This window comes from Achroia grisella, unplaced genomic scaffold, assembly GCF_030625045.1.
Source record: "Achroia grisella isolate CSIRO2021 unplaced genomic scaffold, CSIRO_AGI_Agris_v1 utg295, whole genome shotgun sequence".
Taxonomy (NCBI): domain Eukaryota; kingdom Metazoa; phylum Arthropoda; class Insecta; order Lepidoptera; family Pyralidae; genus Achroia; species Achroia grisella.
In genome coordinates, this window is record NW_026712783.1 from 979,498 (window position 1) to 995,976 (window position 16,479).

General features: G+C 34.1%; 1 protein-coding gene across 1 annotated transcript in view; it reads left to right on the forward strand.

Moving 5' to 3' along the window:
* Window positions 1-16,479, forward strand: part of LOC131843304 (uncharacterized) — a 67,808-nt gene that overhangs the window by 28,430 nt on the left and 22,899 nt on the right. Inside the window, exon 3 of the mRNA XM_059191926.1 lies at window positions 16,375-16,467. Coding sequence (XP_059047909.1) covers window positions 16,375-16,467 — 93 coding nt within the window. The remainder of the gene's footprint in view (window positions 1-16,374; window positions 16,468-16,479) is intronic.

Below are 16,479 nucleotides of genomic sequence, written 5' to 3' on the forward strand. Positions count from 1 at the left end.
ATGAACTTGAAAATGATTTACTGAACAATATATTTAGTTCTTTCCGAGTTGTATACTCCTGATTATATAGACTTAATATTAAGATTTAATATTGACGGTCAGATTCGTCTACTGGTTTAGTACACCGCCTTACTTCCGATAGTCTTAAGTTCGATTTCTCGCACGGTACAAACATTATATTCATGAGTATGATTGTTTATCGGACTGGGTGTTTTATGTATTATTATATAATATAATACATACATAATATACATAGATATTATGTGTGTATTATATTATATAATAATACATTACAATATAGTAAAGGATCATAGGTGAAAAGTTAGTAGAATTATATATATATATTTATCTAAACAAGATTTCTCGTTTTTTTAGTATTTTAATATAATACTTATAATATATTACAATACTTTTTATTTTACATATATGTAAGGTAAAATAGATAGTAAAAAGTAATATAAAATAGATCAGACAAACCAAAGTTTGCGTGCAAACTATCTGCCTATCTTTAACTACAAATGGGAGCTAATGAACTAAAAAAGCGAACTAGAGTTAACTAATTCAGTAGCTGCGAACTAAAAAGCTTTTTCACAGCCTTTTTTTTATTCAATTATATTTATTTAATTAGTCAGTTAGCCCATAGTGGTAAATTCTTCAGCAATTTATCACGATGGTTTCCAGGGTGAACCACGTGGAGGTTAACCTGACATGGTACATTGCTAGCAATGGGTTTACTAGTCCACATGACTAACAATTTCCTTCTCCCCTATCGTCCAGTATTTACGTCTAGTATTTTATGGTAAGATCATTAGTTGCGATCGCAAATAGCCATATAATACATTTAAAATTATAAAAATCAAATTTGGAATGTTACGCATTGAACATCCCTATTGTTTTGTTTTACTTTTTAAACATTTTTCACTTCTTCTCGAACATTCCGTGCCGCCACTATTAAATTCAGTGTACAATAAGTTCTAACCATTTTTTATTTAATTATTATAATAATATAAACATAGCAATATCCCTCCAGCAAACAATCATATTGACTTGATTACGCATTCGTTGATTCTTGCATTCTATATTTGAATATTAACTCAAGGTCAATAAACAGTGCAGTAAACGTCAAAATGCAATACAGAGTAGCTTTGTGTTACTTAGAATAAAACAACGTTTGTATGAATCTGCAATCAATTATTTCTTACAGACTATGAAGTCTGTACAAAAGGAGTTTTTATAGCTCATTTTTTGTAACAATTTGTGACAACCTTTGCGTAGAGGTGCGAGATTTTGATGTTTTATTAAAAAAATGTAACAGCAATGAAAAGTACAAAATGTTCCATAATTAAAATATGTATTATATTTTCATTTTTTATAATAAGTGTATAAAAAGCTTTTTTGTATGTATGATTAGGTAGTAACCGTCGTGGTGAATTACTAAAAACTTAACTGCGATAGTTTCCAAATGGACCGCGTGGAAGTCAGCCTGCCAAGATGCATTGGTAGCTATGGGCCAATAGTCACTATAACCGCCAATACTCTACCTCATTCAATTCACAGGTTTAAAAAAATAGAGAATAGCACAAAATTAATTGAACTTATATATCTACTGACTAGGCCGTATGGGCAATGCTCTTCGCCTGTCCAAATTAGACGAATTTTAAAACAACAATAATCAAATTATATATTCAATAGTGACGTCACGGTTGGCTCGTTATTACGTCATACGATATAAATGACGTCATTGGATACGTCATATTGTTTAAAATTAAGTTTAAAGTGTTTTTTTTTATTATATTAATACGTGAAGCAAAAACTTTCTACACGTTTTTACGAAAATTGCGGGTACGGAAGAGTATGAAATTTTGCACATTTATAGTTTACTAGCTGTGCCCGCGGTTTCACCCGCAAGTAATTTATAGCCTATATGTTATTCTGATGTATAAGTTATATTACAGTAAACTTTCATCAAAATCAGTCAGTAGTTTCTGCGTGAAAGAGTAACAAACATTCATCCATACTTACAAACTTTTGCATTTATAATATTATAATAATTAATAACATAGAGAAGGAGTGCAGAATGCTAATATTTTTTTTTTTAATTCTGCATATACGATTACAATCATTACCATATATTTGACACACACGCATATACTCTTTTGTTTAATTGTTATTGCTGGTTCAATGATATTATTGTATTTGAAATTATGGTCGAAATTCAACCACTGGCCGACCGCTAATATATTAAATAGTGACGCCATGATTAGATCGTTATTACGTCATCTTTATATAGTACTAGCTACTCGCCCCGGCTTCACACGGGTGTATATATATTATACATATAAACATTCCACTTGAATCACTCTGTCTATTAAAAAACCGTTGCGTAGTTTTAAAGATTTAAGCATACATAGGGACAGACAGCGACAGCGACTTTATTTTATACTATGTAATGATAAAACAAAGTTCGATCGATCGATCCTCTGTCCAATTCAAACGGGGATCGAAATTACGACGGCCTGAGCCGAGGTTCCTTCAGACTAAAGTCGTATCCGTCAGGCGGAAGTTGGCCTTCAGCCGCTTCCTAAGTCCTTTTTGGTTTGGAGTGTCATCTGCACTCGTCCCCTATCCTCCGGTGAAGCTGTAAAGACCAGCTGCGGCATCAGCATTAGCAGTAGAGTAGTCCGAAAAAAAATTATCTGGTCTCTTATATCTTCTAAATTACGCAACGGATTTCAATGCAGTTTTCAGCAGTAGATAGAGTGATTCAAGAGGAAGGTATATATATATAACACATGCGTGTTATAGTATAAAACAAGCCGAGAATTTCAAAGATTTGTAATGCATCTGTGCGAAGCCGGGACGGGTCGCCAGTACGTCATAAACTATGACGTCATTGAATACATTGTGTCCTATAAAACTAAGTTTGTAATGTTCATTTTGATAATACCATACCATTACGTATATTTAATATATTTTAGTAACATGACGTGATCGTACGGACGAGGTTGGTTATGTACATGAAATTAAAAGGAGTAATTTAAGGGTGTGTACACAATGCCACACCTTATATAAGGGTTGGTTCACATTTCTTTATTTTTTTTTTTGTATTTGAAGGATGGCATATGAATATGATTTTTTTATTTATTTTAGACAATATTTTTATTTTTTTCGATATGACATTAAAATATACACTAATTTATATTAGAAAATCCAAAAAAGTCTTTAAACTTTTTTTTTAGACAAATTGTTTTATTTTTTTTATAATGTGGCATTACAATCCAGACCAAAATTTTCACCCTTCTGCTATCAAACCCTGTTTTTAATAGCGATATTATTGGCAAAACAACGTTTGCCGGGACAGCTAGAGTATCTTATCTTAATAATATTATAAACGCGAAAGTTTGTCATTATAGATGGATGTTTTGTTTACTCTTTCACGCAAAAACTACTGAACGGATTGCGATGAAACTTTACAGTAATATAGCTTATACATCAGAATAACATATAGGCTATTAATTTTATAAGATATTATGTAAAATGGGGGAAATATAATGATAAATGTCATGTAAGTGTGATGCTGACGAAGATGCGCGGGTCAGACAGTATATATATATACACATATAGGTAGATTAGTAGGTATATAGGTAGATATACATATATATCTACAAAGATAACTCTATATCCAATATAAACTTCACAAATCCACATCTGCGTACCGCGACCCAGTTATCTGTGTAACAGATGCTGCGTATCTCTACCGTTTCATATGTTAAGATTAGATTAATTCTAAAATTGTAAAGTTAATCTCAATAAACAAGTATTGTACTAGTACCACATACTGAATATTGAGTTATTTTTATTTATTTACTAGCTAATATCTGCGACTTCGTCCGCGTGGAATTTAACTTTATTTTTCTAAAATAAAAGTAGCCCGAGTTAGGCCTTAGTACATTAGCTACCTGCCAATAAAAGTTTCATCAAAATCGGTCCAGCCATTTCAGAGAGTAATCGGAACAAACAGACAAAAATTGTAAAAAATGTTATTTTGGTGTATGTACCATATTTATATTAATATGCATGTAGTAAAAAACGGTTTTTGAATATTACAAACTCTCCAATTTTATTTATATGTATATTCAACAATTTCATTAAATTTCTATACATTACGTTATAATATTACGTTTAACATTTTTTGCCATGATTCAGAAAACCTAGCTACTAGGCTCTACAACTAAGTAACTTACTCAGTTTACTTACTATTTGTTTTATTACTAAATAGCATTTACTGCTTGTTTTACGGTCGAAGTATATTTTAACAAAAGTTTTCCGGTTCGTATATTTATATGACTGACTTGACTTTGAGTAATAAAACTTTGAAAACGGAAACCATTTAGAATATGATCAAAGGTCCTTTAATGGTCACTTCGTAATATCTACAATACATAATAAATTTATTTTGTACTACATATAAAAAAAACTTAGGTACTAACGGTTGTAACTAACTGTTGGGAGAAAACTTATCCTATACTGCTAAAACTGCACTGGCATCTTAGCAAATTAAAAATAAACATAAATTTAGTATAACACATATTTTTTTATCAACTAGTGATGCGTCTAACGTATTTAACCGCATTGCGGAATCGTACGTTATGTTTAAAAAAGAAAAACCGTTCTTGTTGCAGTTTAACTTTTTTACAATTCACAGGCAACTTGGATATAGTTTGTGAACTATGGAAACGCTGCCTTACAATGTAACGGCCGCAAAATTTATGGGATTGGAAATTTGCATGAATTTAATTTAGAGTTGCAATTATAACTCGATTTGTATAATTTTATTTACAATTGCGAAATGTGTTAGACTTTTTTATTTGTTACATAAATGTAACTTGTAAGATTGTAACTTTGCTAATCGAATTATTGCTATATTATATCTAATTAGTCAGAGACATGTAATATATGTATCCCCAGCCAAAAAACCGCTTTGTTTGGAAAAAGCATTTATTTATGTAATGGCTCCACAACTATATAACAAGCTTCTATCATTTATTAAAGTAAGAATGCAAACTTAGTAATTTTTTTTTTTTTAAATCTCATTTAATTACTAAAACCTATGATTCTATCACTGTTATATTGAAATGTCAATTCTATTTTTTTATGTTTCGTCTAAATGTATCCCACGTCCAATTCAAACGGGGATCGAAATTTCAACTGCCTGAGCTGAGGTTCGAACTAAAGACTAAACTCAACTAAAGTCATATTTGTCAGAAGGGCCTTCAGCCGCTCCAAAGTCTTTCTGCTGGTTTGGAGTGCCACCTGCACTCGCCCCCTATCGTCCGGTGAAGCTGTAAAGGCCAGCTTCGACGAACAGTTATTAGAATCCGAATAAAAATATATCGCACGGTTATTGACAAAGTGCTAAAAATTATAGATATTGGAAAATAAACTTTAATGTTGTCATTTTAGAACTGATAATTCAATTTATGCGGTTCATCGTTGTTAATTTCTAATCATTTCGCCACGATGGTGATCCTGAACTAGTATCTTGCGCTAACGTGTTCTATTCTAAATAATTTTATTTGTAGATATCATTGCACTTACCAACATAAAACAGAATTACCAGAATTACTTACGGAAAAAGCGGGAAGCCAGGAATGTAGGTCGATTGGCGCGCATTTTAAATTTAGAACGCGGATCTTTTTAATTCGTTTTCTGGCTACGTTTTGTTATTACATTAACAAGTTGTAATGGTTAGCAACATTTTAACTTGTTAATTTAATGCAAACAACGGTTATTTGTTTTTGTTATTAACTGTAAAATGATTAGAGGGCCCTGTTTCAGAATATTGGAATGGTATTAGTAGATCATTACGTTTAATTATAATAGTTAAGAGTATGTTAGCACTATGTAACATCCGTTAGTTTCATTTCTGTCTCCGTTTTATTATTTCTTCGTAATTGAAGATTATCTTTGCCCAATATTTAGTTACCGTGAACATTTCTAGAAATATATGACTCACTTGTGAAATAAAAAAAAACTATTTTATTATATTGTTTGAAGATGTTTTTGTGTTAATTGATCAAAATCCGATGTATATTAATGATTCGTTTTGAGAACAGACAAATCTACAGTTTTGCGATTATGTTTCACAGTTGCAATTGTGAATTAGCTTTTTATGTTATGGCAATGGCAAACAAGCTGATGAGCTTGTGTTATGAGTAGGTACTAGATAACTGATACAAATACTTAGATTTTTTTTGTAAATACATACATAATACCGATACAAACTATATTATAGTAACTCATGATTACAAATCTGTATCGCGCGAAGAATCGAACCCGCGACCATCGGAAGTAAAGCGGTGTGCGAAACCGCTAGACCACCGGGGCCGTAATAAATTGAACTAGCGTGTAACTACTACTCATAAAAGATTCATAAACAATCGATCGATTATAAAAAATAGGACTATAACCTGTGACAATCGAGAATTGTTAGTAACGTTATGTAATAAAAGAGTAGGTTAACTGAATAATAATTTATTTTAAATATTAATTACTCAATTTCCGTTTAAGTCAAATAAAAACATAATTATTGAGGTAATTTGTATTCACGTCAATATTTTCTTAGTTAACTACAGATACCTACGTGTAAGTTCTCACATACAAATGGTAACCTACACGTTTCAAGGATACCTTGAGTTTCTTCACACAAAACAATGAAAAGTGTTTGCTTATTCATATTATTGTGTACTAACATTTAATGTTTGTTTACTATAATATTGTATAAGTACATTTACCTGTAAGCCTTGACATTAAAAAATAAATTACTATATAAAAGTGTTTCCTTTGCCTCATCGTAATTTTATTCTATTCTCTTATTTTTTTAAATTGATTTCGTAAAGGTTGATGTTCTAAATTCGAATATCAGAGTCATAACACTACGTAATATAAGAGTTGGCGCCGCCATTTTGAAAAATGTTAGAGATAGAGAGAGATAGAGATATACCTAGATTTGAATCTATAATAGTTCTAAATAGAAAAGATTTTGTTTGTAATTTTTTTTACGAAAATTGATTTTGTATAATTGAGCCTGGGCAAAATCTTCTAAAGCAATAAATACTAGTTTTGATAAAACAGTCTTCTATCACGACATTTGTATGAGGCTATAAAAAAGGTATTTTGTTTCTATTAACTCAAAAATAGTAGTATAACTTTTTTTGAGTTAATAGAAACAAAATACCTTTTTTATAGCCTCATACCTAAAACTGAAAATAGCAACCCAGTCCACAGCTTATATAATAAAAAAAAACTTTTTCGAATAAAGAAGTATTTTCTTTACTATGGAGAAACAAAATTAGACTTATGATATTGAGATCACTTTCTTTAGGCTGCGAAAAAAAATGATAAATTCACATTAATTATTATTAGAGATTTGTTATTTATTTCGTTATCTACGAGTATGACTAAATGGCTTTGAATAAATCAACTTGACCTATGTCATGACATTATGTGAAATAACTTTATGTGTTTACAATAATGAATTAGTGCTAATTAGTCTATTAACTACACTAGACTTTCATATGGCTTCGTTCTGATATTCGGCGATATTAATATATTTATCTATACATATAAATAAAATTGGAGTGTCTGTTTGTAATATTGAAATAACCATTTTTTACTACATCCATATAAATATAAATACGGTACATACACTAAAATAATATTTTTTACAATGTTTGTCTGTCTGTCTGTTTGTTCCGGCTAATCTCTGAAATGGCTGGACCGATTTTGACGGGACTTTTTTTGGTAGCTAGCTGATGTAATAACGAGTAACATAAGCTACTTTTATTTTAGAAAAAATCTTTCGACACGCGGATGAAGTCGCGGGAACAGCTAGTTTATTATAAAATGGAAATGTAGGGGTTGCTGCTACACTTGTTGATATTGATAATTGATAATTGATAATGATAATGATAATGGTTTTGAATAATCTATGGGGATGATAAATAAAAGATACGTCCCGTGGTGAATGCTTGATGTTACACACAAATTTATTGGATACTAGCTATTCCCGCGACTTCGTCCGCGTGGAATTCAACTTAAATTTTCTAAAATAAAATTTTTTTTCTAAAATAAAAAGCAGCCTGAGTTACTCCTTATTACATCAGCTACCTGCCAAAGAAATTCCCGTCAAAATCGGCCCTGCCATTTCAGAGATTAGCCGGAACAGACTGACAGACAGACAAAAATTGTAAACAGTCTTTTTTGGTGTATGTACCGTATTTATATTCATATGCATGTAGTAAAAAATGGTTATTTCACTATTACAAACAGATACTCCAATTTTATTTATATGTATAGGTGTATAGCAAGATGATATATGCCACGTAAGTGATAATTTATAAGTATATGATTATTATAGTCCGGTGGTCCGTACAGAAGAATTGAATTATTTATAACCGATTGATTAGATAGATAGACAGATAGATTGCCTCGCTGGCATGCCTCGCCTCGCGAACCAGTGTTGCTGAAGTCACCAATACAGGAAACGTCGATTTCTTTCTTGTTCAATAACACATACCTGTTTGTTTAGTAATTAAAAATCCCACAGTACAATAATAATAATAATCTCAGGATAATTCACACAGCGCCATCTAGACCCAAGTTAAGTTAGCTAAAGCTTGTGTTATGGGTCCTAGATAACTGTCCATCGAGGCCGTCACAGCATCCGAACGCACCTATTCATAAAAGGTTCTGTTGCTCATTTCACTCATCCGATAGATCCCTCGTCCAATTCAAACGGGTCGAAATTATGACGGACTAACCTTTGAAGACACAAGTTTGCGCATTTACCGCTAAAAAGAATCCATTTATCGTATCTCCTCGGTTTCAAGACACTCTCCTTGATGTGAAGCCAAATCTCGAGGTCCTTGGCGTTGATATATCAAGTGACGTTCAGTTTTGCGGTCATTTGGAGGACAAGGCTAAAATAGCCTCAAAGAAGTTTGGTGTGCTCAGTAGAGTGAGACGGTATTTCACGGCGGCCCATCGCTTGCAATTATACAAGGCGCAGATCCGGCCGCATATGGAATACTGTTCTCATTTCTGGGCCGGAGCACCACAATATCAGCTACTTCTATTTGACCGCATTCAGAACCGAGCAGCCAGAATCATTGGTAATCAACGTCTATGTGACAGACTCGACCCATTGGCTTTGCGGCGAGATATTGCATCTCTGTGCATTTTCTACCGCATATATCACGGGGAGTGTTCTGAGGATAATACCAGCTGCTGAGTTTCACCACCGTACCACCCGCCAGAAACTGAAATACCATCCTGATCATCTGGATGAATGGCGGTCTTCCACAGTACGGTTTTCTAGAAACTTTTTGCCTCGCACAACCACATTGTGGAATCACCTTCCAGCAATGGTATTTCCGAACCGATACGATATTGAAACCTTCAAGAAAAGGTTGTGTTATAAAACAAAAAAAAGGTTCGAACCCCTAGCGGTGCCCTCAGACTAAAGTCGTATCCGTCAGGCGGGAGTTGGCATTCAGCCGCTTCGTAAGTTCTTTCGCGGGTGTAGAGTGCCATCCGCACTCGGGACGAGTCTATCGTCCGGTGAAGCTGTAAAGGACAGCTGTGGCCAACAGCATTAGAGTAGTCAGAAAAAACGAGTTGATCTTTATCTTCGTAAGTTCTTTCGCGGGTGTAGAGTGCCATCCGCACTTGGGGCGAGTCTATAGTCCGGTGAAGCTGTAAAGGACAGCTGTGGCCAACAGCATTAGAGTAGTCAGAAAAAACGAGTTGATCTTTATCTTCGTAAGTTCTTTCGCGGGTGTAGAGTGCCATCCGCACTTGGGGCGAGTCTATAGTCCGGTGAAGCTGTAAAGGACAGCTGTGGCCAACAGCATTAGAGTAGTCAGAAAAAACGAGTTGATCTTTATCTTCGTAAGTTCTTTCGCGGGTGTAGAGTGCCATCCGCACTCGGGACGAGTCTATCGTCCGGTGAAGCTGTAAAGGACAGCTGTGGCCAACAGCATTAGAGTAGTCAGAAAAAACGAGTTGATCTTTATCTTCGTAAGTTCTTTCGCGGGTTTGGAGTACCTTCTGCACTCACCCGCATTTTTATCTTAACATTAGAATAGTTAAAAAGCTCCTAAAAATTCTCATCGCAGCTGATTTATCTGCAACATACATTCGTACACGTTTTCAGTGATGTATGTATACATATATACATACATTGGGCACAACAATACGAGCCTGGCAATTGGCAGTTCGCCAGTACTGTATAGTATAAGGGATGTGGTGCGGAGTGATAACAACTGTAAACAACAGTAATGTGTTGTTAAATGTTGTAATAATATAAAAAAATATGGTATTCGAAAATTGAAAATTTTTTGTTTTTCTTTTTTCATGTCTTTGGAAGTGTTACTGGGGACATAGTCTAGAGTAAAAAACCAGTAGCAGATGTAAACAAAAATGATCTATTTTTTAAACGTTAACCATTGGTAATTTTAACGAACTTCACAATTTTGTTTTCCTTTTCTACACGTGTTTTGGAATCTATCGGGGACGTGGTCCGGAGTGACACTAAATGTAAACATCAGTAATGTATTTTTTTTAATAAAGATGTATTTTATCGATTTTTTTACTTACGGTTCAAGCATTTTAAGATCTTATAGAATTCTCCAAAAGTATTTATAAATTTTTTTGGTCGTCTATCTAACTTCACTAAAATATAGTTAAATATTATCTTATCTGTGGCCATACCAACCGTTTAGTCGATGCATTATAATGTCGCGTGTGAATATATCTTTTGTCGCTATCTGCTTTTTTCTTTATAAAAGATAGTTTCTACCCCTTAAGATCCGTTTAGTCATGAAGTAGTAGGTAAGTGCGACAGACAGACCGACAGAATGACGGAGACTCTTTCGAATTTATAAATATTAGTATGCATAGTATCGGAGATAAGGTGTAGTTTATTTATCTAATGTAAATAAACATTTTATGAATGAGTAAATAATTCTAAATATATCATACATCGTCATCTGGTCTAGAGTAGTGAAGCTTATAAAACACTTGATAGAAATACTCGTACATTTTTTAAGTAATTACATACATAACACCCAGACTAATACAAATATGTGACTATTTGTATACTCAAGTATACAAATATTTGTATAGTGATTACATACACAAGAATTACTGAATTATTACACACGTTATTAGTAATTGTTAATTCTGATAGTTTAAAACTTATACCTACTGTCTTAGTTATTTTTAAACTTTCCTGTTTAATATACATTATTTATATTATTAACCGTGTTTTAACACGAATAATTTTATATACTGTCTTATTACAAAAAGATAAACCTGGTTTAGCAGGGGGAAAGGGGATTGTTAGTAATGTGGACTGATGGTCTTATTGCTAGCAAAGTACCATGTCAGGTTGACCTCCACGCGGTTCCCCCTGGAAACCATCGTGATAAATTCTTGGTGAATATATCACGATGGGCTAACTGACCTCATGCTCATCATATCATCTGCCACTGGTGTCCCGCCAGCGTAAACCGTTATCGCAGGCGGGTGCACCATTTCATTATCATCAATAAAAAAGAAAACCTGGTTTAGCACTAGTCATTGACCAAAGTATATATTATTACAAAACGAAGTTTATCTCTAAACCGTGATTAGTCCATAGACCAGATAGAGTTTTGCGAGGAGTCGCGGTTTCGTCGCCGAGCGGTCAACACTAGGCTTCCAAGCTATATCCGAACTTTATTCAATGTCTGATGATGCCTCATTCAGAAGTGAAACCCGTGTGATAATATGGGTGCATACAATAATGGTCAGAATTTGATCACCAATAGAGAAGGTTGTGATGCTTCCAGTAGCGGTAGTCTATTTTCCGCACTGAATATTTGTGGTCTCTCACAAGCTAATTGTAGCGGAATTATACAAAATAATATACATTAAATGGTTATAGAATTTTGTTTAAAATTAGATTATGTTATTATAAAATTATCTTCATACGTAATATTAAAGTTATAAACTGTTTCCATTAGCCCATTGCTAACAATAACTTACATTGTAGGAATTAATAATTTGAGGAAGTCCCAAATCACAATATTACACACATAAACAAAAATTAGCAGTGGAAATTTTACACAACACTCCTTTTTGTACTTATTATTAGAATTTTGTTAAATTTATATCTGGCTGTTATTGATAGTAGACAACTTGAATTTTATATTTAGATGTGTCTACTATTGTTCGCAAATTTTTCTATTGAGATATTGTTTTGAGCCTTTTATTTTTCCTAAATCTTATATATAAAATTCACGTGTTACAGTTTTCGTTCCCATACTCCTCCGAAACGACTTGACCGATTCTCAAGAAATTTTGTGAGCGTATTGAGTAGGTCTGAGAATTTGCCAACATCTATTTTTCATCCCCCTAAATGTTAGGGGTAGTCCACTCCTAATTTTTTTTTTTATTTTAAGGCAAAACAACGTTTGCCGGGACAGCTAGTATTATATACTATACATATTTTAGTTTTATATTTCGCTATATTTATTACCACTGCACATTGGACCCCTACACCTATGTATTTTTACTCTTTTGAATTTAGATATATATTAGTAACATACTACTAACGGTAGTTGACCACTGCTGGCACTTACCGACATTGACATCGCTGTACTCCAGTCAGTTCGTGACCACGGTTAGTGCTACCTAGTCAAAACGTCGAGAGAGGTTTATACTTCATCGTCATCATCATCACAGCCTGGAAGACGTCCATTACTGGACAGACCTTTATACTTATTAACATTATAAATGCAATAGTCACTTCGTCTGTCTGTCTGTCTCGCTTTCACGCCAAACTATTGAACCGATTAAATGAAATTTAGTATACAGATGGTTTAGATCCTGAGAAAGGACATAGGCTACTTTTTAAGGCGATAAAAGGTCTGTAAGGGGTTGAAAGAGTAGATGGGTTGCATGTGTTAAATATTTTTCTTTACTTTACTTTACCATAAAATTATTCGTGTCAAAGACCCGATTGGAGATATTAATAATGCCTTTTTTATACTTTTTATAATGGACTCTATCCCTGAGACTAAAAGATTTTGTGCCAACCAACCTTTGTGAGGTTATTGGCAGACGCGACAAAAATACTTACATTCATATGAGTAATAAGGACACACATATAATATACAAGACTTCAGTACTCTATCACTGTCACGTCTTCTAAATACTTGACAAGTTTCTATATTTGTTGATAAGAAGTTTATATATATATATGACGGTCTCGCTGGTCTAGTGCTTTAGCACACCGCCTACCTGCGATAGTTGTGGGTTCGATTCCTCGCACGGTATGATATATAATCACACTTATGTATATAAATGTGTGTTGGGAGTTTTTTATGTAGATTATGTATGCATTTACATATGTATATTTATGGGTGATACTGAAATGCTGCTCCCGCCTGCGCTAACAGTATACGCCGGCGAGGTACCAGTGGAGTATGATATAGAGTATGCCCATCGTGACAAAATGACAAGGAATTTATCATTATGGTTTCCAGGAGTAACCATGTGGAGGTCGACCACACATGGCACAATGCTAGTGATAGTCTTAGTCTTTCTTCCCCTTCCCCCACAAACATTGAGTTTCACCTGTTTTTTTTTGCTAATATTGAACAAATTATAATATATCTTTTTATCATAAAAATCGCGTCGTCACGTGTTCGATTTAATATTTTTGATCAACCCCTATAAAGAGGGTAAGTCTTTAAAGCTTTTTAAGTTACAAACTCAACAACAATTAGCAGATTTTGCCAAACTAAAGAGGAAACGCCACTACACATCTTATGTGGTTGTAGCCCACTCACGTCTAAACTAAATATCTCCTTTGGAAAGTATACTCTCTATCCTGAGGAGATAAAAATAATCTCTCCTAAGAATATCCTTCAATTCTTGTCCCTGACGGGTCTAAGTAGCGAACTTTGAAAATGGGCGAGCACAATAGATCTATGCAGGTTCCAGTCGCAGTGCTACAGGTCTTAGCACCTAACTATAGTCCAAAACCTCAAAGAAGTCTTTAAAACTATATGTATGTACAATGTATATAACCTTGAACTTAATATTTTCTATCAACCCCTACTCTAGTTTGAAGGGTGATTATGTCTTTGAAACTGAACCGTAAAACCTTGAAGTAAGTTTTACGTTAATCGCTTTACTTACAATGTATCAATCTACGGTATCGATCGTACCGGTTCGCATTACCGGTAACATGTAACTTCATAAATAATGTAGAATTTTAATCGATTTAGAAAAGTGGTGGTGGGGATAGTTGGGAAAGGTGCTAGGCTTCGCTTCTAATTTTCCCCTGGCCCTTATTACTGGCGCTGGGTCGCTAAGGATCTCAAGCAAAAGCCCCTATCCGGGCATACTGCTGGGGTGAATCACCAGTGTCGTTTACAGTTATGCACCCGGGTGTGTAAATAAAAAAATATTAATAATGTCTAATATTTCAAAACAATTCACACAGCGCCATCTAGTCCCAAGCTAGAGTTAGGTAAGCCAATAATGCCAAGTAGAGCTTGTGTTAGGGATACTAGACAACTGATACAAAAAAAAAATACAAAAACTGATACGAAAAAAAAACCTATGTGGTTTTTTTTGTAAATACGTAATACCTATATGTAGAAATCCCAGATAATTAAATAATTAAACTGTCGTTCGCTAAGCCGATTTTGATCGTCGGTCTGTCACATATGAGGTGAATCCACGATACAGAGTAAGTCGTGCAGCCTCATTGCTAAAAATGTGTAGCAAGTTGGCCCCCCGAGGTGCCCCATGAAACCATTGTTAAATTCCTGTTGAATTGGTCACCCTGGGCAAAATGATCTGACTTCATGATGTGGCCCACCATTATTGGAGCAAAGTTTCCTAATTCAGCTAGTGCACTCGTATATACACTGCAGCTATATTTTATTTTTTATTTATTTATTCTTTATTGCACTTTTAAAAATTGTTAAGCCTACAATTTGGCGAGCCTAATGCCATATGACAATATATACGTACGTACGTATATGTATATATATACGTACAGTATTTAAAAATCGAATTCGCGGTACTCTTTTAATTTGGCCGTTCCCACCATTTTCACGATACAGAATCTGCTTCTGTAGAAGTGCACAGAGTATGTTATAAACATCGAATACAAGCGTTACAGATAAACCAGAGACAATATATACTACAATATCATTATGATGATTATCATCTACTTCTTCCTTATCCCATTTATGTGGTCAGCGCTAAGGGGGGTGGGGATTATTAGTAGCGAGGACTAATGACCCCATTGCTAGCAATGTACCATGTCAGGTCGATCTCCACGCGGTTTCCCCTGGAAACCATCGTGATAAATTCCCGGTGAATTTGTCACGTTGGACAAACTGATGACTTCATGTTCATCTTATCATCCTCCACTGGTGCCCCGCCAGCGTAAACCAGCGCAGGCGGGTACACCATTCCATTATCATCCACTAAAAAAAATATATTTTCACTTTCATTCATCCCTTTTCGCAATCGTCTCGTTATTTCTTACCATATCATCATTCACATGATCCATCCATCTCTTTTTCGGTCTTCCTCTGCTCTTATAAGCGTCTAAAAATTGAAGAATTCGTTAACGATAATAATGTTTTTATAGAAAAACTTTAAATCCATAGGACTGACAATATTATCTGGTTACACTAATAATGAGTGCGTAGCGATTTCTATGTTGATTATCGCATGCCTCTTACTTGTTATACTGTAATTATTTATATAAAAAAACATCTATTAAAAAGAGCATCATACAAGTTTATTGCTCATTCTTCTTGTGATGAATCTGCATTCCGAATGAGTGGTAGAATCAAAATATGACTATTCAAAAGTGCTTGTAATGAGTTTATTTGAATAAAGATTATTTCTATTTCTACATTTATATGTAATATCTTCCTTAAAATTTACGACCTCGGTGGTCTAGCGGTCTAGCACACCGCTTTACGTCCGATGGTCGCGGATTCGATTCCTCGCATGGCACAAACATTTGCATTCATGAGTATGATTGTTTGTGTCGGTCTGGGTGTTTTCTAAGTATATTATGCATGTATTTACAAAAAAATATTTATGTATTTGTATCAGTTATCTAGTACCCATAACACAAGCTTTAGCTAGCTTAACTTGGGTCTAGATGACGCATTGTGAATTATTATTATTATTATTATATATATATACATAAAAAAAAATATTGTCTTAATTCCTGACTACAATATTATTATGATGACAATAAATATGAACCATATGTTATTGTTGTTTCAGCAAGGCATCGGAGTGGAATTGGTGCGCGCTCTCGACACCCACCCGCCAACCATCTCCAACGTGTTCTGCGAATGTGACTCCAGGGATGATGTTGTAAGTACTATC